The 24,253-nt window shown below is 41.7% G+C and overlaps 1 protein-coding gene across 2 annotated transcripts in view; it reads right to left on the bottom strand.

Annotated features, from left to right (window-relative positions):
* SH3PXD2B (SH3 and PX domains 2B) overlaps nucleotides 1-24,253 on the bottom strand; it is a 318,808-nt gene that overhangs the window by 159,524 nt on the left and 135,031 nt on the right. For both annotated transcript variants that reach the window (XM_073575221.1, XM_073575222.1), the window contains exon 3: nucleotides 20,371-20,446. In XM_073575221.1, coding sequence (XP_073431322.1) covers nucleotides 20,371-20,446 — 76 coding nt within the window. The remainder of the gene's footprint in view (nucleotides 1-20,370; nucleotides 20,447-24,253) is intronic.

Below are 24,253 nucleotides of genomic sequence, written 5' to 3'. Positions count from 1 at the left end.
TCTTAGCAGCAAATATCCTTTTCACAAAAGCTTACAACTTATTTTACCCGGCGATCGAGCATTTTACTCATTTGTCGTGTGATTGGTAGCCTGCATGTGATCCTAGACAATCGTGAACTGTAAATGCACTCATACATTCCAAGGTGGGAGGTTTGGCAATATTTTGCTGTGATTAAGGAGGCACCCAGCTCAGGCCCCTATTTTTATTAAAAACTATACATAGTGTAACTATGTATGACTCGATTGTCCATTCATTTTGGTATTCTATAAGTTGCAAGAAAAATGTGAGGTAGTCTGCACCTTTCCTGGTAATGTCACCTGATTACTAGGGGACTAAGGGGTTACTGAACGAATTATATTTATTGCATATTAAGGGCACTGGTGATAAATATCTGATTGCCGAAGGCCTCACTTCTGGGACTTCAAGGATCAGTGTGGAATGTGGGATTTCTCCTTAAGGCAGTTTGACCTGTACTGAATACAGGAGGCTTTCTTTTCAGAAGAGGTAATCTAATTCCCAGGCAGGTGATGGTACAAAAAATGCTATACAGTACAATTACATCATTTGTAGTCATAATGACATTACACTCTGTCTATAACATTAGACATCTCCTTTGCATAAACTTTATTAGAAGCAGATGTCTATTAGAGAGCTCGAAGGAAACCAGAATTTAATAAGCGCATCTGCTCCTCCGTTCTCTATCAGGTCAAGGAGTAATGAAGATTTGATTAAGTAATATGGAAACATCATTTTAATACCATACAATGTAATTGCAATGCAGGACTTGGATTCATTGATTTCTTAGGGGTTCCATACGCAACAGACAGCTACTGACCAAATGATGGCTCAGCCGGCAGCTATGTCTCCCGAGTCCTCCAAACACAGGAGTGCGCAGTCTGCCAAGAGCTCCTGTGAGCACTATGAGAGCACCGCTTAGATTCTTCACACCAAGTACTTTGTTGAATGAACTCTCCAGGTTATTAAGGTCACGTAAATACCTAACATGTTCAAGCATTTTTGCATGCTATATGTCTGTAATAAACTGTATTTTATATAAATTAAAACAAAAATCTATATTTCTGGGGATTATAGGCACGTTTTGTTTTGTATTACAGGTGTATCATATATATTTTTATTTTTAACATATTGTTCTCCAAAAGATCATAAATTATGTCTGTGGAATTTTTTTTTTTTTTTTTACTATTGTTAAATTTTTCCCACTGAAACCATCCATAGTCGCCCCATTTACAGTGCAAAAAACAGCCCCCTGCCAAGTTTCACTGGAAAAGTTCTGAATCTGCTAGGATCTAGCAGCTCTACTTTACTGGCAGAGGCCTGGCGATCATTTGATCAACATGTCCTACAAAAGGATTGGCAATGCTGATGCTTCTGTGTGCAACAAATCGTGTACTAACTAAGGCCGGTTTCACATTTGCGCTTCAGGGCGCAGCGACGGCGTGCGCACGGCCGCCGCTAAGCGCCGCCCCCTGCCGCGCCTCCACCAGTAGCTCCGCCTCCGGGCGCATGACGCTACATGCGTCCCCTAGCTTTATCACTAAGGAAGCAGGCCATGCGCAGTATGCATTTGGCGGCACCTGCGTCCTTTTGACGGTGCGCCGAGCGCAACCAAATTGCAATAGGTTGCGTTTGGCGCTGGTCGGCGCATCGTCAAAAGGACGCAGGCGCCGCAAAAACGCATACTGCGCACGGCCTGCGTCCACAGTGATAAAGATAGGGGACGAATGAAGCGTCATGCACCCGGAGGCGGAGCTGCCGGCGGAGGCACGGCAGGGGGCGGCGCTTAGCGGCGGTCGTGCGCAGGCCCTCGCTGCGCCCTGAAGCGCAAATGTGAAACCGGCCTAAGTGCTATTTATCTGCCAAAGGAACAGACAGAAGTGGTAATACCAGGTTTCTATCTTCTCAACAAGGTCTCTAGTGAATTTGATAGCTAAGAACCAGACCTGCTCTTGTTAGATTGCAAGGGCAGGAGCTTTAACCCCATGCTGTATATTTACAATGGAAAGAGGTTACAACCCAGGCCTCACATTCAGGCGAGATAACCCTCATGGCTACTATGGAACTTCTAAATTGGGGGGAAACCAGTGCTGTACTGCACAGGGCTACCTCCAACCGATGTCTGGATTCAGATACCATTGAATATAATGGTGTAGGAAAGGGTCGATAACTCTACTTCGTTAATTCAGCATACACTCCCTGACAGAAGTTATGTCACTTAACCATGTTATGTAAATAAAAGCTTATAACCTGACGTTAAATTCATCCATTGGTTGTATAAATTCTTTTGAAACTCTCCGAAATGTGGTTTAAGTTAAGAAAATAAATTGTCATCAATGCAGAAATATTGATCATTTAATGGACACAGAATGGTCAGATTTTGGCAAGACAAAAGTTTTGTTGCCCACAGAAAGTAATGTGATATTCAAACCAATAATTAACTTAAAATACAAATATATGTTGCATAACATTGGTGAATGAAGTTGTGGTGCTATTAGTCATATTTAATATTTTGTGTGACTTCCATGAGCTTGAAGGACTGCATCCCTGCGGTTCAACAATGATTCATACAATTTATTAATGAAGTAATCAGGAATAGCAAAGAATGCAGTCTTACATGTCTCCCAGAGTTCATCTAGATTCTTTGGTTTTGTCTTCCAAGCTTCCTCTTTCATTCTACCCCAAACATGCTCAATGATATTCATGTCTGGTGACTGGGCTGGCCAGTCCTTGAGCACCTTGATCTTTTTTGCCTGGAGGAACTTTGTTGTAGAGATAGATGTATAAGATGGCGCACCATCCTGCTGCAGAATTTGACCCCTTTTATGATTTGGAATATAAGGGGTAGCTAATACTTCTTGATATTTTAGGCTATTGATATTGCCTTCCACCTTGCAAATGTTTTGCACACCCCCACACTGAATGTAACCCCAGACCATGATCTTTCCACCACCAAATTTAACTGTTTTCTGGGTGTATTTTGGATCCATACGGGCTCCAGTAGGTCTCCTGCAGTATTTGCGGCGGCTGTGGTGAAATTCTACTGAAGATTCATCAGAGAAATCCACCTTCTGCCACTTTTCCAGCATCCATCTATTTAGCAGGCTGTGGGACTTTGCAAATGCCGCACGTTTTTTTATTTGCCTTTTGTTCAGCGCTGGCTTCTGGGCACTGATTCGACCATGGAGGCCATTTCGAGACAGAATCATACAAACTGTTCTAGCTGACACAGGGACTTGAGGTGACCAGGCCTGTTGGAGCTCTGCTGCAGTGGAAGAGGGGCTTGCTTTAGATTTTCTAACCAACAAACGTTCCTCCTGAGCAGTTGTCTTGCAGGGTCTGCTGGACCTGGGCTTGTCAAACACATCTCCAGCCTCTTTGAATCTTTTTTTATTTCTTTGCACTTGACTTTGAAAATTCTTGGAGAACAGGAGAAGTGCCAGAAGACTGGAGAAGAGCAAATGTTGTTCCTATCTTCAAAAAGGGGAAGAAGGTGGACCCAGGTAACTATAGGCCGGTGAGTCTGACTTCTATACCAGGAAAGATCTTTGAACAAATTATTAAACAACATGTATGTCAATACCTGGATAAGAATGAAGTGATTAAACAGAGTCAGCATGGGTTTGTAACTAATAAGTCATGTCAGACTAACTTAATTTCCTTCTATGACGGTATCACTGATTGGGTGGATCAAGGAAATGCTGTAGATATAGTATATCTTGACTTCAGCAAAGCATTTGACAAAGTCTCTCATACAATCCTTATTGAAAAAATGATTAAGTATGGAATGGACAAGGCAACTGTTAGGTGGATTCATAACTGGCTTAGTGATCGGACCCAAAGAGTGGTCGTAAATGGCTGCACATCCAGTTGGAAGAATGTCTCAAGTGGGGTACCACAGGGCTCTGTCCTGGGCCCTGTATTGTTCAACATCTTTATCAACGATTTAGATGAAGGAATTGAGGGTAAACTGATTAAATTTGCTGATGACACAAAGCTAGGAGGGATAGCTAATACTAGAGAAGAGAGAGAGAGGATTCAAAAAGATTTAAATAAACTGGAGAAGTGGGCAGCAACTAACAGAATGGTTTTTAACAGGGAGAAATGCAAAGTACTACATCTGGGCAATAAAAATGGAAAAAGCATATATAGAATGGGAGGAATAGGGCTAAGTGACAGCACATGTGAAAAAGACTTGGGTATACTAATAGATCACAGACTGAATATGAGTCAACAGTGTGATGCAGCAGCAAAAAAGGCAAATGCAATTCTAGGATGTATTAACAGAAGCATACAGTCTAGATCACGTGAAGTCATTATTTCCCTCTACTCCTCTTTGGTCAGACCTCATCTGGAATATTGTGTCCAGTTTTGGGCACCACATTTTAAAAAAGACATCAACAAACTGGAGCAAGTTCAGAAAAGAGCGACCAGAATGGTGACCGGTCTGCAAACCCTGTCTTATGAGGAAAGGTTGCAGGATTTGGGAATGTTTAGTTTGCAAAAGAGAAGACTGAGAGGAGACTTAATAGCTGTCTACAAATATCTAAAGGGCTGTCACATTGTAGAAGGATCAACTTTATTCTCATTTGCACAAGGAAAGACTAGAAGCAATGGGATGAAACTGAATGGGAGGAGACACAGATTAGATATTAGAAAAAACTTTTTGACAGTTAGAGTGATCAATGAGTGGAACAGGCTGCCACGAGAAGTGGTGAGTTCTCCTTCAATGGAAGTCTTCAAACAGAGGCTGGACAGACATCTGACTGGGATGATTTAGCGAATCCTGCTTTGAGCAGGGGGTTGGACCAGATGGCCCAGGAGGTCCCTTCCAACTCTACGATTCTATGATTCTATGACTCTGAGACACATTAAAGGTGCCAGCCACCTCTGCAGTGGATCTGGTCTTCAGCCTATTGATAATCCAGGCTTTGGTCGCAGGGTGGATTTTTGGCATGTTGTCAGAGCTCAAGTTGCAGCTCAAGTGAAGGTCTGGGGTGCTAGGTTTCTTTTTATACACACCCAATAATTAACCAATCATTTACTGAGCACAGGTGAGGATGTAAGCTAGGATTGGGTGCATTATATGACCAGGCGACAAAACTTTTGTCTTGCCAAAATCTGACCATTCTGTGTCCATTAAATTATCAAAATTTCTGCATTGAAGGCAATTTATTTTCTTAACTTAAACCACATTTCGGAGGGTTTCAGCTTTCAAAAGAATAATTTATACAGCCAATGGATGAATTTAACGTCAGGTTTTAAACTTTTATTTACATAACATGGATAAGAGACATAACTTCTGTCATGGAGTGCATGCATTTGAAGCTCAAACACACATTGCAGAGACCAGAGCAACATGCCAGGGAAACGTGGCTAGGCGAGTTGTTTATAATTATTTCAGTCATTACTTCCAAAAACATACAGTCATATGTAAAAGTTTGGGCACCCCTATTAATGTTAACCTTTTTTCTTTATAACAATTTTGGTTTTTGCAACAGGCATTTCAGTTTCATATATCTAATAACTGATGGACTCAGTTATATTTCTGGATTCAAATGAGGTTTATTGTACTAACAGAAAATGTGCAATCTGCATTTAAACAAAATTTGACCGGTGCAAAAGTATGGGCACCCTTATCATTTTCTTGATTTGAACACTCCTAACTACTTTTTACTGACTTCCTGAAGCACTAAATTGGTTTTGTAGCCTCATTGAGCTTTGAACTTCATAGCCAGGTGTATCAAATCATGAGAAAAGGTATTTAAAGTGGCCACTTGCAAGTAGTTCTCCTATTTGATTCTCCTATGAAGAGTGGCATCATGGGCTCCTCAAAACAGCTCTCAAATGATCTGAAAACAAAGATTATTCGACATAGCTTTTCAGGGGAAGGATACAAAAAGTTGTCTCAGAGATTTAACCTGTCAGTTTCCACTGTGAGGAACATAGTAAGGAAATGGAAGAACACAGGTACAGTTCTTGTTAAGCCCAGAAGTGGCAGGCCAAGAAAAATATCAGAAAGGCAGAGAAGAAGAATGGTGAGAACAGTCAAGGACAATCCACAGACCACCTCCAAAGACCTGCAGCATCATCTTGCTGCAGATGGTGTCACTGTGCATCGGTCAACAATACAGCGCATGCATAACGCCTTTTTGTATGACCAAACAACTCAATCTTTGTTTCATCAGTCCACAGGACCTTCTTCCAAAATGTAACTGGCTTGTCCTAATGTGCTTTTGCATACCTCAGGCGACTCTGTTTGTGGCGTGCTTGCAGAAACGGCTTCTTTCGCATCACTCTCCCATACAGCTTCTCCTTGTGCAAAGTGCGCTGTATTGTTGACCGATGCACAGTGACACCATCTGCGGCAAGATGATGCTGCAGGTCTTTGGAGGTGGTCTGTGGATTGTCCTTGACTGTTCTCACCATTCTTCTTCTCTGCCTTTCTGATATTTTTCTTGGCCTGCCACTTCTGGGCTTAACAAGAACTGTACCTGTGTTCTTCCATTTCCTTACTATGTTCCTCACAGTGGAAACTGACAGGTTAAATCTCTGAGACAACTTTTTGTATCCTTCCCCTGAAAAGCTATGTCGAATAATCTTTGTTTTCAGATCAGTTGAGAGTTGTTTTGAGGAGCCCATGATGCCACTCTTCATAGGAGAATCAAATAGGAGAACTACTTGCAAGTGGCCACTTTAAATACCTTTTCTCATGATTTGATACACCTGGCTATGAAGTTCAAAGCTCAATGAGGTTACAAAACCAATTTAGTGCTTCAGGAAGTCAGTAAAAAGTAGCAGGAGTGTTCAAATCAAGAAAATGATAAGGGTGCCCATACTTTTGCACCGGTCAAATTTTGTTTAAATGCAGATTGCACATTTTCTGTTAGTACAATAAACCTCATTTGAATCCAGAAATATAACTGAGTCCATCAGTTATTAGATATATGAAACTGAAATAGCTGTTGCAAAAACCAAAATTGTTATAAAGAAAAAAGGTTAACATTAATAGGGGTGCCCCAGGGATTCGTCTCCGTCGTGAGCTGCAAGGATGCTGCTGTGTACGGAAACATGATGGATTCGGATAAGGTACACACATTCATCTCTTTTAACGCACATGGGCTGAATTCTCCAAACACTAGACGCCACACATTACAACTATTCAAAAAACAGCAGGCAGCAGTATTGCTTATTCAGGAAACGCACTTCAAACCGGATAAATTGCCCTCCTTTGAAAGCTCGATATATGATAAATGGTTTCATGCGACAACCACCCAGTCCGGTTCCAGAGGGGTGTCAATAGCAGTGGCAAGGGGAGTGCCCTTCCAGCTAAGAGAAACTATGGCGGACCCTCAGGGTCGTTACATCTTTGTCAAAGGTCTACTAAACGGTGCCCTTGTAACATTGTGCAGTTTATACGCACCAAATAAAAAACTATTGAGATGGGTACTCTCAACACTGAAAAAAATTGATGGCTTTAGAGAGGGTGCATTGATAGTGGGTGGGGACTTGAATGTTGCATTAGAGCCTTTGCTAGACACGACCAAACAGAAAAGTTCGCTCTCACCTAAAGATCTTTACAGAATAAAGTCACAATTGGGATCTCCACAATTGATTGACACATGGAGATATCTAAACCCCTCTGACCGAGACTACACCTTCTACTCCCACCCTCATAACTCTTACCACCGTTTAGACTATATTTTTATATCCAGTAAAATGCTTGCCAATATACAACAGGCGAAAATAATCCCGAATATTTATTCCGATCACTCTTCGGTTTTGTTAAAATTCTCATTATCTAAAGCCTTTCCCCGACATAGAGTATGGCGGCTCAATGAGTCAGTACTTGGAAGGACCGAGGTACAGACACGTATAAACAAAGTGCTTTCCCAATATTTTGAGCAAAATGCTTCACCAGAAATTTCCTCACAGATACTATGGGAAGCACATAAGTCAGTTGTCAGAGGGGAGTTGATATCTATCACTTCCTTTCTAAATAAACTGCAACAAAAAGAAATCCAGGATCTTTATGATAGTATATCACAGCTGGAGCTTACACATAAACATAAAATAGATCAACATAGCTTAGAGAAGCTGCAACAAAAAAGACAGCAACTTAAAGACATATTAAACTCGAGATCTGCTAAGCTCTATGCAACATGGAAAAACAGAATGTACGTCCATGGAGACAAAGCATCTAAATTAATGTTATCACAACTAAGGAAGCGGCAGTCACGTACGCTGATTAACTCAATCAAGAATGAACAAGGGTTAAGCTCGCAAACTCCTGAGCACATGGAGCGGGCATTCCTTGACTACTATAAGAAATTATATAATCTCCGTCCGGAAGATAACGCCGATTCCGCATTTAAAAGAAGCATGGACACTAGGTCCTTCCTAAGCACTTTAGATCTGCCTGTCTTGTCTGATTCCCAAAAACAATATCTCACTAGACCTTTTTCACTAGGGGAGTTGCAGTCCGCCCTGTCAAAGTGCCCGAAGGGGAAAGCGCCCGGTCCAGATGGATTCTCAGCACTTTACTATAAATCCTTCTCTGGCCTCCTACTCCCACATTTATTGAACGTTTGCAACGCAGTTTTACAAGGCCACCCATTGCCAAACCAAATGCTTACAGCCAGAATATCCCTAATACACAAAGAGGGGAAGGATCCTGAACAATGTAGTAGCTATAGGCCAATCTCTCTCCTTAATGTGGACCTAAAAATCCTAGCAGGGCTGATGGCAAAAAGAATGGCCGAGTCATTGCCAAATTTGATCTCCTTAAATCAGACCGGGTTTGTGGGTGGAAGGGAGGGAAGGGATAATGTCCACAAAGTATTACACCTTCTTCAATACGCAAAAAATCGTAAACTCCCATTGATGCTTCTTGGAACAGATGCAGAGAAGGCCTTTGACAGGGTGGACTGGGTATACCTACGGGAAGTGCTGATGAAGTTTGAGATACCCGAAGCGTTTATAGCAGCCGTAATGGCAATGTACGATAAGCCCAAGGCACATATTAGGATTAACGATTTTACAACAGATGCATTTACTATAAAGAACGGAACAAGACAGGGCTGTCCCCTATCCCCGTTGTTATTTGTGCTAGCAATGGAACCTCTCTTAAAGGCCATACAAATACATGAGGGAATAGAGGGTATTCGTATCAATAAGACACACTATAAAATAGCGGCATTTGCGGACGATCTCTTAGTCTTGATGACTAATCCTTTGCTGGGACTTCCAACATTGATGGATCTCATAGATCAATATAGCAAAATTTCCAATTTTAAAGTAAATATGTCTAAGTCGGAAGCGCTAGACATACATATATCCCCGAATACCTTAGCTAAACTAAAAAGTACATACCCATTCACCTGGCCAAAACAATATATCAAATATTTAGGTGTAAAGATAGGAAGATCGGATAGAGACCTTTTTCAACATAATATCCCCCCCTAATTGCCTCAGTAGAAACCATCATGAAATCATGGAGGGACTCGTATGTGTCGTGGATGGGAAGGAAAAATTTACTGAAGAGCCTAATCTTACCCAAGTTAATATATATCTTCCAAATGCTCCCTATAACCATCCCCAAATCGTATCTTCTTAAAATTAATACATTATTCCGCAGATATGTTTGGAAAAAGCAAAAGCCCCGATTAGCATACAGGACATTAACATTAAACAAATCGAGGGGTGGGATGGGTGCACCAGACATAGTAAGGTACTACCAAGCGACAATGCTTACCAGAGTGGTAGACCTGTTGCGGTCTCCTAACAATAAGCAGTGGATTGAGGTGGAGGAAGCCCTAGCGCCTTATCCCCTGAGATCCATCCTTTTGGCATATCCTTGTAAAAACATAAACAAAAATTTACCTAATATACACACCAAAGCTACCTTAAAATTATGGAAGGGATTGGTGAAAACTCTAGTTCCCCCTTTGTCCCCCTTACTCAAGTTGGCAGATATAATGCCACATGCATCTTATTCCCGAGACAATGATCTAATCAAACCCGGTTCCCTGGCAAATGTAGCGGTTGATGAACTCTTAACGGACGGGGCACTCCCCTCCTTTCAGGAACTGAAGAAGCAACCAGGGCTTTCCAACTTGTCCTTTATACAATTCGGCTCTATAAGAGACTCCTTGGCACAGTATCTTTTAGGAGCAGACGTTACCCGCCCACTGACTGCATTTGAGACTCTCTGTGCAACAAAGGATAAACCCAAAAAGATAATGTCGTCTATTTACCAGGTTTTAAATATAACTGACTGTTGCCTCAAAAGAGCCTATATAACACATTGGGAAAAGGATTTGGGATACAAGTTTACCCCAAATCAAATATCACACATTTATAATTCTTCTCATGGCCCATCACAATGCGTTAGAGCACAAGAGAATTCCTTTAAAATAGTCGCCAGATGGTATATTACACCACAGCAGAACACTTATTGGCAGACGGGGTCTTCTACTAGATGCTGGAGATGCTGTGACTCGGAGGGAACATACTTACATATGTGGTGGTCCTGTCCACCCCTGCTGCAGTTCTGGCGACTAGTAGGGGATTATATCGGGGAAATTGTGGGCAAAAAGCTTACATTGACACCGGAGATAGTGCTCTTAAATTTTCTGTCACCGACTGGACATAAGAATACTGCTCTGTTGACACAACACATTCTTTCAGCAGCGAAACTTTTGATACCTATGAACTGGAAGACAACTACCACTCCATCTATATCCCAATTGCAAGAGAAGGTAGATATGCTATATCAAGTAGCCAAACTGGCTGCCTTGGTGAATGGCTCACTTTCAGCTTTTGAAAGAGTATGGCACCCATGGACCCGATTCAGATCCATTAGTAGAAGTTGATAAGGCTATAGTGGCCTCCTTGCTCGGCTTTATCAGAGTGGACGAAACCCTTGTTGCCTAGTGTTCCCCTCTCCCCCCCCCCCTTACTTCCCCTATATTCCACCCCTATCTCCCAACTTCTCCCTCTAATTACTTGACCTCCTGTCCCTTTACTCCCTATACTGTTTTTTTTCTCTTTTCTTCTTTTTTGTTCTTCTTCATCTTTGTTTGAAATCATGGCATATGTGATGTAGCAGGGGCGTGTGGATGGGAAGAACCCAGATTTGAACCCAGATAATCTTGCTACTGGAAGTTCCTTTTAGGCTGTTGTTGTCCTTAAACTTCTATATATCAATAGTTTTTGCCATGAATTGAAATTTCAAACCATCTGTTTAACTCCCGAAAAGTGGAATTTGTAGGTTATATAATAATTTTGTAAGCTACTTTGTTGATTGCTTTCTTTCGGATGTAACTTGCAGATTTCAATAAATAAAACATTAAAACAAAACAACATTAATAGGGGTGCCCAAACTTTTACATATGACTGTACTGATAAGGAATTTAGATTGTGAGCCCCCACTGGGGACAGATATAATAATGTATGTAAAGCACTGCGGAATATGATAACGCTATATAAGCAAAGCATAATAAACAAAAAGGCTGTGTGGGCTGTGTGGGTCACCGAGGAGGATGGCAGGAACAGGCTAAGCCACCAGAAGACCAGAGAGGTTGGTATCTAAGAAGATTGCAGACCCCTGATCCTATCCGCTAAACTAGCAGTAGCCGTGGAGCGTTCCTACGATGCCCTAGATGCTTCGTCACAGCCGGAGGACTAACTAAGCCTAAAGACAGAAAGATGAAATCTAAACTGCCCCGGAGCAGATTCCCAAAGGAATAGACAGCCTCCATACATATATTGTCAGTGAAACACAAACACAGGCAGAGAACAGACTGAGCAAACGGTGGGGCCAAGTCTAGACAGGACAGGACAGAAAAGATACTGTCTGCAATCACGCACAAAACCTTGAAAAAGTCCAACACTACTGATATACAAAACACCTGAGATCACACGATCTCACCCCCGCTAGATCAGCACTCAGGAATAAACTGGCAGCAAAGCAAAAAGATACTAATATAACCAGGGCTGTGGAGTCGGAGTCGGAGTTAGTTTTGGTTGGAGTCGGTAGAAATGTACCGACTCCGACTCCAGCTTTAAAAAAAAAATTATTAATATTTCATAATTGAACTTTCATATGAATTTTATAAATGTTACTCAAATATATATGTTCTATCAAACTATGAACAACAGTGATAAGCAGTTCTGCTGGAGATAGAGACATTTCTTACTTCTTGTGTGTCACTGTTCTCCACTGCCCTTATCTAATCTTATACTTGGTTAACCTCATGCTGCCCCAACCCCCCTACTTACAATGTATGAAACTGAAAGTGAAAATGTGTTGCAAATTCTTAGTAGTAAAGCTCCTCCTCTAGACTAGATCATACTAGGTGTGCGTCTTCCAAGCATCTCACAGCTGCCTGCTACTCAGAAGAGGAAGACTGTAAGAAGTATTATCCTTTCAACAAACTTTGCATCAGTTAACTGTGAGTACATGAGGAATAATAACAGTATTACTGAACACTATATCAGTTTTACGACCTGGCAATAATTTTGTACAATTGTTTTTAGGAAAAACAATTGTCATTTGGATTGTGAATGCAGAATTAAAAACCTGAGAATGTCAAAGAAGCATCACATTAAATCAGCTGTATTTGAACATTTCACCATCACTCAAGATAGAAAACATTATGTCTGTCAGTGTATGACAAATGATCCAGACGAAAACAAATGCTGTGAAGCCAAGATGAGTGCATATTCAGGCAAAGATAAAAATGCTCCTACCAGAGCTTCTAATCTAAAGAGACATTTACAGCGCTTTCATCCAGAAGTACTGAAAGCAGTGGTTGAGAAAGACTGCATCCAAACCAATGAACCAGTGCCCAGTTCTTCCAGCCAAACAAAGGAGCAGAGAACTTTGCAGCCATCAGTTGCAAGATATTTTGTCAGTGACAAAGTTACTGTGACAATGACAGTAGATACATTTAAAAAACAGATCATAGAGCTTGTTGTAAAGGATAGTGTGCCTATTTCATTATTTTCACGACCAGCTTTTATGTGTCTGAATGGGGAAATGGCCCGCAAGCTTGGTGTTTCTCTGGAGAGAGAGAGTATTAGAAAATTAGTAATCGAAGAAGCTTTTAAACAAAAGGAAGAACTTAAAAAAAACTCTCAAGGGACGCTTTCTGTTTCTTAAAATGGATGCCTGCACACGTCACAGAGTGAACTATTTTGCCATCAATGTCCGATTTGTTTGTGACAAAAATGAAATAGTTACCAAGACATTGGCAGTAAAAGACACCAAAGCTCATCACACCAGTGAGTTTCTCCAGGTCTTGGTGGAAAAGGTTCTGCAAGACTATGAACTTAAAAAAGAGCAAGTTCTTTCTGTCGTAACTGACAATGCTTCAAATATGATAAGTACTATTAAGCTAATGAATGAGAGTAATGATGGTGACCAGCAGCTAGAAGAACATTCTGGGTCCACAGACACAGAAATGTTTGAAATAGAGGAACACAGTATTGTAACTGAGGAGCAAACTGAAGTTGCTTCAGATGAACAGCAACATGATAGTTTAGGTGATCTTGTTGAAACTGTGTCAATATGTTCTTTCATTCATCACATGCGCTGTGTTGTGCATACGCTACAGCTGGCTATAAGAGACAGTCTGCAAGAAGGACATGCTGCTGCACTGATTGGCAAGGTGAGAAAATTGGCGACTGTTGCCAGAACCCCTAAAGTTGACTCAATTTTGAAGAGACGTGCTGGAAAAGGGGCAATTATTGATCAAGCCACACGATGGGGCAGTACTTACTTAATGATTCAGCGCTTGGTTGAACTGAAAACCTTTCTTGTAGACATGGCTAACCATCAACTGACGCTAAATGAAAGTATGTGGAATCAGGTGACTGAGCTGGAAAAATTGCTAGAGCACCCATTTACAGTGACTAAAAAATTACAAGCAGAGGACTTAACTCCAGGTATTTTCTTAAAGGAGTGGAAGAACCTGATGTTTAGCCTGTCCCAAAGAGGAGGGTTAATTGCAAGTGGCATTGCTACATCAATGAAACGGAGAGAGGAGCTACTATTACAAAATAACATTCTTTTGGCAGCTGTTTATGTAGACCCAATGCATCGGATTCTTCTAGATGATCAACAGCTAAGTAAAGGAAAAGAAGCTCTGTTTGAAATAGCAGTAAGGATGAAAGGGTTGCAGAACAGTCAGGAGGAACAAGAAGAATTTGGTCGTCCTGCCACATCTTCACCCTCATCATCAACTGATGAAGAATTTAATTTCGAAAAATATTTGGATCACAAGGACCGTGCAAAGCGTTCCCGCATAGAAGAAGAGTCATCCCCATCAAGGAACACAGCCAGTACATTTCAGCAGAATTTTTCATGTGCACTAAAAGAAATTGAGAAATTTGACCGTTCATCAAAAATAACAGTGCAACAAGCGATTCCTCTGTATCCTGACATTGTCAGAGATGTTGCCCGAGTGGTTACTGCTTTGCCACCAACACAAGTTAGTGTAGAGAGGTTGTTCTCTGCTCTCAAAATAATTAGATCAGATTTGAGGGCATCCATGAAGGATGATCTGACAGAGGCAATACTTTTTCTGAGGACAAATTTATAGATTTCTTCTTATTAACTGCATAAGTGTTTATTGCATATTTACTTACAGTTTAGAAAAGTTTATAAAAGTTATTTGCTATATTCTAATTGTATTCTAATAAATGTAGTTTTTGCTCTAAGTGGTCTGATTACTTATATGATGGTGAGAAACTGAATAAGCACGATGTTTAATATTTTACAACAGTAAATTTGTTGTTATGAATTGGCCATTTATGAAGGAGTCGGAGTCGGAGCCTGATAAAATCCGGGAGTCGGAGTCGCAACTGTGGCTTACCGACTCCACAGCCCTGAATATAACAGGGGACTGAACAAGCTGCAACATATGAAGCAGGGCCCAGCGCTGCCCCCAGCAGGGAGCATGCTGAACCCTAGCAGCAAAACAGAAAGCAAAAAAAAGACACAACCAGATTAGATGCAAAATGCAAAGGATTAGCAAAAGAATCACTTAGCTGAACCATGCAGATCAGGCAGGAGACAAGAGTTCCAAATGCAGACTGAGGAAATCACCAGCAACCTTCAAGAGCAGCCAGCTCAATTATATGCTCCCAGCCAGTAATCCCAGGTTTCCAATTATCGTCGTCAGGTGGGGAACTTCCATCCACCTTGGCAGCTCCACTACTCTCAGCAACCACCAGAGGGAGCAGAGGGAGCTTCGACTCAGAACTCTGAGCAACAGAATTCACAACAGTGGGCCTCATAGTGTATATCGGGAGCTGTCTGGGCTATCTTACTGTACATAGGTTTAATGAAACACTAAATTCCCTGGATGTGCTGCCTCATGCTCCATATTTGTTGATTGTTGGTGACTGTTGGATTAAGTCAATAGTCGTCCACTCCCCTTTCAAATTGCCAGTGCTCTTGCTTTTCCTTTCGATACTGTATAAAGGGAGCTGTGGAGGCTTCAGAATGTATATGAGGCAAGCTTTTTTGGGTAACATATAGTATAGAGGGGGCTCTGGAAGCTATTATACTGAATATAGGGGAGCTGTGGGAGCCATCATACTTTGTATAGAGATTACATCAGACTGTGTTGTTGGGGCATCAAACTTTCCAGGGATCACTCCGCAGTCATATTTCTGTGCTTCTATGAGAGAATCCATTGTGGGGGGTATCATACTGTATGTGGGGGGAGCATTTTTGGGGGGGATCATACTCATAGTGAGCCATGAAAGGGGTATTGTAGGAGGTGAAAATGCTAAGCGGATTCAATTGAGGCTCTATTAAGGTCTACAAGCCACAACACATGTCCCTCTCCTTATCTATAAAGCCTAGGAGGTATGCCCTTCTGTAACTGTGCATATGCCTTGGGACCCCAACCAACTCTGTCAAATATTTATATTTGTTTAGGAGGACGGGACCAATCTCAGGTCGATTTACAGATTATCTATTGGATTGGATTCAGGTTTGGGCTCTGGCTTTGATCTTCTACTGGTGAAGTCATTCTTTTGTTGATATGGAGGTATGCTTAGGGTTGTTGTCGTGCTGAAAGGTTAAATTTCTCTTCATCTTCAGCCTGAAGGTTTGGTTGCAAAATTAACTGATATTTGGAAAAGTTCATAATTCCCTCCACCTTGACTAAAGTCCCAGTTTTAGATGCCAAAAAATACCTCCATATTCCCAGATACATTGCCATATTCTAAGACAGAACGTTTTTGTGTTCTTTTGTGGCTGTAACTGAATGACGGCTGGGACAGTGTAAAATTTTTATTAGTACCAATTTAAGGTACAATACACACAACTGTTTTAAAGAGGATCTATAGTGTCCCAGTACCTCCTCCTATCTGTTGCAAAATATAGCGGTCAGGTGGTTAACAAAAACCTATGCCCTGTTATGTGGTTTATTTGATAAATTGTCCTATACTGCCATTTACCTTTCAAAGTGTAAAGGTGTAAGAGTTTTGGTCACATGACACTCTCTCAGCCTGGTTTTCTGCGGAAGCCTCTAGAAGCTGCTGAGGGAAGAGTCATAGAATCATAGAGTTGGAAAGGACCTCCTGGGCCATCTGGTCCAACCCCTTGCTCAAAGCAGGATTCGCTAAATCATCCCAGACAGATGTCTGTCCAGCCTCTGTTTGAAGACTTCTATTGAAGGAGAACTCACCACCTCTCGTGGCAGCCTGTTCCACTCATTGATCACTCTGTCAAAAAGTTTTTTCTATTATCTAATCTGTGTCTCCTCCCATTCAGTTTCATCCCATTGCTTCTAGTCTTTCCTTGTGCAAATGACAATAAAGATGATCCTTCTACAATGTGACAGCCCTTGAGATATTTGTAGACAGCTATTAAGTCTCCTATCAGTCTTCTTTTCTGCAAGCTAAACATTCCCAAATCCTGCAACCTTTCCTCATAAGACAGGGTTTGCTGACCGGTCACCATTCTAGTCGCTCTTTTCTGAACTTGCTCCAGTTTGTTGATGTCTTTTGTAAAATGTGGCACCCAAAACTGGACACAGTATTCCAGATGAGGTCTGACCAAAGAGGAGTAGAGGGCAATAATGACTTCATGTGATCTAGACTGTATACTTCTGTTAATACATCATAGAATTGCATTTGCCTTTTTTGCTGCTACATCACACTGTTGACTCCTATTCAGTCTGTGATCTATTAGTATAACCAAGTCTTTTTCACATGTGCTGTTGCTTAGCCCTATTCCTCCCATTCTGTATATGCTTTTTTCATTTTTATTGCCCAGATGTAGTACTTTGCATTTTTCCCTGTCAAAAACCATTCTGTTAGTTGCGGCTCACTGCTCCAGTTTATTTATATCTTTTTGAATCCTCTCTCTCTTCTCTAGTATTAGCTATCCCTCTTAGCTTTGTGTAATCAGCAAATTTAATCAGTTTACCCTCAATTCCTTCATCTAAATCGATGGTAAAGATGTTGAACAATACAGGGCCCAGGACAGAGCCCTGTGGTACTCCACTTGAGACATTCTTCCAACCGGAAGTGCAGCCATTTACGACCACTCTTTGGGTCCGATCACTAAGCCAGTTATGAATCCACCTAACAGTTGCCTTGTCCATTCCATGCTTAGCCATTTTTTTCAATAAGGATTGTGTGAGAGACTTTGTCAAATGCTTTGCAAAAGTCAAGATATACTATATATCTACAGCATTTCCCTGATCCACCCAATCAGTGATTCTGTCATAGAAGGAAATTAAGTTATTCTGACATGACTTATTAGTTACAAACCCATGCTGACTCTGTTTAATCACTTCATTCTTATCCAGGTACTTACATACATGTTGTTTAATAATTTGTTCAAAGATCTTTCCTGGTACAGAAGTCAGACACACCGGCCTATAGTTGCCTGGGTCAACCTTCTTCCCCTTTTTAAAGATAGGAACAACATTTGCTCTTCTCCAGTCTTCTGGGTCTTCTCCTGTTCTCCTAGAATTTTCAAAGATTATGGAGAGGGGTTCAAAAATTTCTTCTGCTATCTCCTTTAGTACTCTGGGGTGTAATTCATTTGGACCTGGAGACTTGAATTCATTTAGGTTAGCTAAGTGTTTCCTCACTATCTTTCTGTTTATTGATATCCTGGATTCTTCTATTCCCTTAATAGGACAGTGAAGAACAGTTGATGTTACATTTCCTTTCTGAGAGAAAACAGAAGCAAAATAGGAATTTAAAAGTTCGGCCTTCTCAACATCCTGTCTTACCATTTCATCATTTTCATCCTGTAAAAATCCTATAGCATCTTTGACTTTTCTTTTACTTTTGACATATCCCCAAAATCCTTTATTGCTTTTGACGTCTCTTGCAAGCCTCAATTCATTGTCAGCTTTAGATAATCTGATTTGTGCCCTGCAAGTTCTGCAGACAGAGTCGGGGGGAGGAGTTCCTGTCAGTCCTGTAAGGAGCGATGTGAGGAGAAGGCTACTTCCTAGGCTGCTCTGCCTTCAACCTATGTCCCGCTTCCCTTAATCTCCAATCGGCCAGGAAACTGCCACAGCCTATGCCAGGAGGGCATGTTAAATTTCCATCTTCATAGAGACAGAAGAGATAGAGATGTACAAGAGCTCTTCTGGTACACTCCACGCCTTTAATGGTTCTGCCAGCGTGAGTGCCTCATGTTCTACCGCATCATCTACTGTACGCCCTGCGACAGTGAACCATGTCAGGACTTAATCGTGGGTAAGCAGTGAACAGTAATTCCACAGTGAACCAAACTGTGCAGGCCCATCCTTGGTAGTAATATAACTGAAGGACTGTGTAAATTAAGATAGTAACCCAGTATATAACAGGCAGTCAGCCGATCACTTTATTTAAACCATTATCTGGAAAGATTCCATCTTAAACATCACGGTGACCAACTCTCTTGCTACCTAAAATTTCAAGCTTATATGAAAGACTGTGATACCATTGCTATGGACTATGCATTTTGAAGTGAATACAGTAAAGACTTCCTTTTGATTACATTAATACCCTTGTCAGCATTCATCCTTGAAACTGCTCACACACACACACTAAGAGGTTGTAAGGGCTCAGTGTGAGGGACACGGGGATAGCACGCCACAACGCCGCCTGTGACATTCCTAATTTCTTTATTATTGGCCGGACCTAGCACCTATAACTAGAGTTTAGCGATTTTGGTCGGATCGGGTTTGATGAAACAAAATTTGTTTCAGATGAAACTGGTCCGACTAGGGCAAAAAAAGTCGGGAGTTTCGTCCGAAACCTGACCCCAATGCAAGTCAATGGGAAATAAAAGTCGGCATTGAGCGGATGACATTCATCCACTCAATGCCGACTTTAATTCCTCATTGACTTGCATTGGGGTCGGGTTTCGGACGAAACTCCGACTTTTCTTGCCCTAGTCGGACCAGTTTCATCTGAAACAAATTTTGTTTCATGAAACCAGATCCGACCAAACTCGCTCAATTCTACCTATAACGTCTAGTTCCCCTTGGGCACTGCAGATCTCTAAGAAAATGACATTAATGACTTATCCTTAGATAAGTAATTGATATCGGATTAGTAGAGGTCCCAACATCCAGCACTGTCAGGGGTAATTTTCTTCAGGTATTATATCAAGCTGAATTTTGATAATGTGTAGTATACAGACTGTAAGGATTTAGCACTGCTTGCTGGTTTGATCACCAAGTGATCGTTCATATGCGATTTACATACTTGTGGTCATATGCCAGAAAATTTCTCTTCCTTCTTCTCATCTATGCTTTTAACATGAACATTCTAGATAGACAAGCTAGTCTGTACATGGCCACAAACACGCAACTGACATATGAACGATCAGGTGACGATTAATTGGACCAGCAATTAGATCAGAATCCTAATGTTGTGTATCTTACAGCAACACCATAAAATACAGTGCCTGAAAAAAATTAGCCCTGGTCTGAAAAAACCCTTTAATAATAATGCATTGGTTTGTATGAATGAAAGCTGGGCTCTCATAATCAAGTCTTATAGATGGGTCCAATGTTCCCCAGTCTGACACTGTAGAAAGAGTCAGATAATAAGGTAAAAGCAAGTTTTAATATAGTCACGATCTTGAATTCTCACTGATCATAAAGTAATGTCAAATCCTAGAAATGGAAATACAACTCCAAGGCTATTGGCTTTGTTGTATACACAAGTGATCTACTTACCATGTGTTTTCCGTATTGCCAGCTATTTGGAATACATGTTTTTATCCAAGAATACCAGACAACTGATAAGGCTTTATACATACTAGTGCATTATGGAAATAATGGAACCTTTCTCAAAAAGAAGTTTTAAATAGCACAAACCTGGTAAGAATGGGATAATCCTTTGTTTTGGATCCTTCTGCCCTCCTTCCACTGGAAACTTGTCCAATATTTGCATCTGAAGCATAATTTATTCACAAATTAATTGCATTATATTGTAAAATGACAAGACACACCTCTTATGGCTAAAAGTCTAATTCGTTAAATGGAACCTAAACTCATTAAACAACAGATGTCAAAAGAAGACTGTTACATACATTTTCTTTTACCACTGAAAAGAGAAAATTGGATCAATTAATATGTGAGAAACTAAATGAAACAGACAATATTGCAGTCATCAGATGGGTATCATATTATCACTTCTATACATAAAGATAAAAACCACCAAACTCTTGCCAAAAGTACACAAACTTTTTAATATATATATATATATATATATATATATATATATATATAATAATGACAAGATAACTAAAAAAAATACAATTGAAACACATCGGAAATGCCAATAGTGAATGAGGCTGACAAATCCAATGGATTAAATTATGCAGCTACAATCCATAAGAATCAAACAAGTCATTGGAAAAATTACTGCATCTCTGGTGGAGCAGTATCTAGATATGTGATGAGAATTAACACAAAGTACTGTGGGCTGTGAATATGAACATTGTTCTGTGGCTATTTCTGTTTGCATTTATCCAAGGAAATCTATAAAACAATAATATATTAAGGCCTATAAAAATGCCCTAGCAGTTACAAGATACAGTGCCTTGAAAAAGTATTCTTAGGCTAGTTTCACACTAGCGTTTATGAGCGCAGCGACGGCCTGCGCACGGCCGCCGCTAAGCCCCGCCCCCTGCCGCGCCTCCGCCGGTAGCTCTGCCTACCGGCGCATGACGCTGCATGCGCCCTGCGTCCCCTATCTTTATCACTGGGGGCGCAGGTCGTGCGCAATATGCGTTTGGCGGCGCATGCGCCTTTTTGACGGTGCGCCGGCGCAACCAAACTGCAGCAGGTTGCGTTTGGCGCAGGTCGGCGCACTGTAAAAAGGACGCATGCGCCGCCAAAGGCATACTGCGCACGGCCTGCGCCCCCAGTGATAAAGATAGGGGACGCAGAGCGCATGCAGCGTCATGCGCCGGTAGGCGGAGCTACCGGCGGAGGCGCGGCAGGGGGCGGGGCTTAGCGGCGGCCGTGCGCAGGCCGTCGCTGTGCTCATAAACGCTAGTGTGAAACTAGCCTTACCCTGTAAACCTTTCCACTTTTTTTCCATATTACACCCATTGGAAGGTGAACCTATGCCCAAATCGCAAGTATTTTGCAGACAGGTTTTCCTCCAGGATTGCCCTGTATTTACCTCCATCCATCTCCCAATCAATTCTGACCAGCAGTATGATGAAACTACCACCATATTTGACGGTGAGGATGGTGTTTTCAGGGTGATGTGTAGTTTGTTTTCTGTCACACAAAACGATTCACATTTTGCCCAAAATGTTCTACTTTAGTCTCATCTGACCAGAGCAACTTCTTCCATATAATAGTTGTCTCTCTATATGGCATTTTGAAAACTACAAATGGGACTTCTTATGGCTTGCTTTGAAAAATGGTTTTCTTATTGCCACATTTCCATAAAGGTCAGATTTGTGGAGTAAAAGACTAATAAATGTCCTGTGGCACCATCCAGGTTGAAAATCATTAATCCCCAGACATGAATTATGGTGTGGGAAAGAATGTTGGACAGGTGAGGGATATTGCTGTTTTTTATTTGTTTTATTACAGGAGATGAGGCATTCAATGGAATGAGCATTTGTGAGTATAACTATGTTTGCTATTTTTAAATTAAAAAAGGAAAAGTGTGTTTTGTTTTTATATAAAATAAAAGACTTTATTCTGGTTGTGTTTATTTATAATATAACTATAGTGTTAGTAATGAATAGGTGTCTTACAGACCCATCTCCATTGCTAAGTCATGGGGGCTTAAGGTCACCGGACAATACAAAGGTGACATCAATCTCACAAATATTATCCCACTTGCCACCACTACAGGGCAAGTGAGAAGAGCCTAATAGAGGTGCCTTTTCTGGGAGGCTGTGTGCTGCTATTTTTAGGCTTAGAGTGCCAATATCCATGGCCCCTTACCAGCCTTGAAATACCAGACCCCAGCTGTCAGCTTTAGCAAGGCTGGTTGTCAAAAATGAGGTGGGGGGGATCGCCACATTGTCTTTTTTTTTTATTTATTTCAATAATTAAAAAAACATGGGGAACGCTCTATTCTTGATAACCAACCTTGCTAACGCTGAATGCTTAGGGCTGAAGTCCCCAGCTATCAGTCTTGCCTGACTGGTTATCAAAAATATAGGGGAACCCACGCTGTTTTTTTATTATTTATTTGCAGAGCAGGCGCAGCATGATGAATACTCCCGCCTGCTCTCGCTGTTACTAGCGGCAGCTGGCGAAGGCTGATGGGAGCAGCTGTCCCATCAGCTGACGCCAGCGACTGGAGGTAAACTTTTTACCTCCAATCATAGCTGAGCGCTCACACTATCAATTGACAGCGTGGGAACTGTGGATGTCTGACCGGCGGTAATGATTTTACCACCGATCAGAAGCCGTGTTTGCGGTACTATTATGCACATGACAGCACAAGCACCCGATGTTTGAGGGCCCGAACACGAACAGTAACACAGACTTCCTGGTGAAGTCCGTGTTCGGTGTCTGTGCGCGAACAGTAGGTGTTCGGTACGGATACTGAACTTTACTGTTCTGGTTCGCCCATCTCTATTTATAACCTCACCCTGCTTTACTCTTCTCCACAACTTTATATCTCACCTGTCTGATGTGTTCTTGGTTTTCATAATGCTGTTTAAACAAACCTGAGGCCTTCACAGAAGAGATGTAGGTATTCTGACAATAAATTGCAGAAAGGTGCACTCAATTTACCAATTATATGACTTCTGGAGGCAATTAATCACTCAGGATTTTATTTAGGGTTATCAGATTACAGGGGGCTGATTTCAAATGCAAGACACAATTTTCAAATATATATTTTTGAAATAATTAGAAAACCATATGTGGAGAAATGGGGTCAGTGGGTGCTCTCGCCCGCTGGCCTGGCTGCCTTTAGCAAGACTGCATGGACCAGGGCTCATACCACTGAACGCCCGCTCTATCTCCCGGTGGGCAATACACTACACAGACAACATAGGGTTAGGGTAAAAAAGTGTGGCAATAGTTTATTAAACCACAACACCCAATAGCAAACAGAACAATCTTAGCAATTACCCCAAGATGGTGCACATTACAGGGTCTCACCCTTCCGCTGACTCACCGGGATAATGGTAAATGTTATGTCCGAGCTCCCAGGGTCGCTACTCCACCTGTGATACGCACGCAGAGAGGAAATAATGACAAGCGTAGGGAGATAACCGAGAGCAGTCCTGTGTTCTTTCAGCCGGGTTCGATGTACCCTCAGCTAAGATCCTGAAGAGCGACCCCAACCAGAAGAAAAGAAGTCCCTTTTATACCCGAGGCAGTTGATCTATTTTTAGATTTACCTAGTGTACTTCAGTCCACTTTCACTGCCTTTCCCTATCTACCTTCAAAGTCAACAAACTGGGTACAGAATACAACACACAATTAGCTTATCAGCACACAATAAACAAAGATAAACACACACTGTGTATAAAGGGGGCTTTAGGCTAGTTTCACACTAGCGTTTTTGAGCGCAGCGATGGCCTGCGCACGGCCGCCGCTAAGCCCCGCCCCCTGCCGCGCCTCCGCCGGTAGCTCCGCCTACCGGCGCATGACGCTGCATGCGCCCTGCGTCCCCTATCTTTATCACTGGGGTGCAGGCCGTGCGCAGTATGCGTTTGGCGGCGCATGCGTCCTTTAGACAGTGCGCCGACCTGCGCCAAACGCAACCTGC

The sequence above is a fragment of the Dendrobates tinctorius genome, unplaced genomic scaffold (assembly GCF_039654945.1).
Source record: "Dendrobates tinctorius isolate UK_male_01 unplaced genomic scaffold, ASM3965494v1 ptg000043l, whole genome shotgun sequence".
NCBI classification, from domain to species: Eukaryota; Metazoa; Chordata; class Amphibia; order Anura; family Dendrobatidae; genus Dendrobates; species Dendrobates tinctorius.
This window is presented reverse-complemented; position numbering and strand designations above follow the sequence as displayed.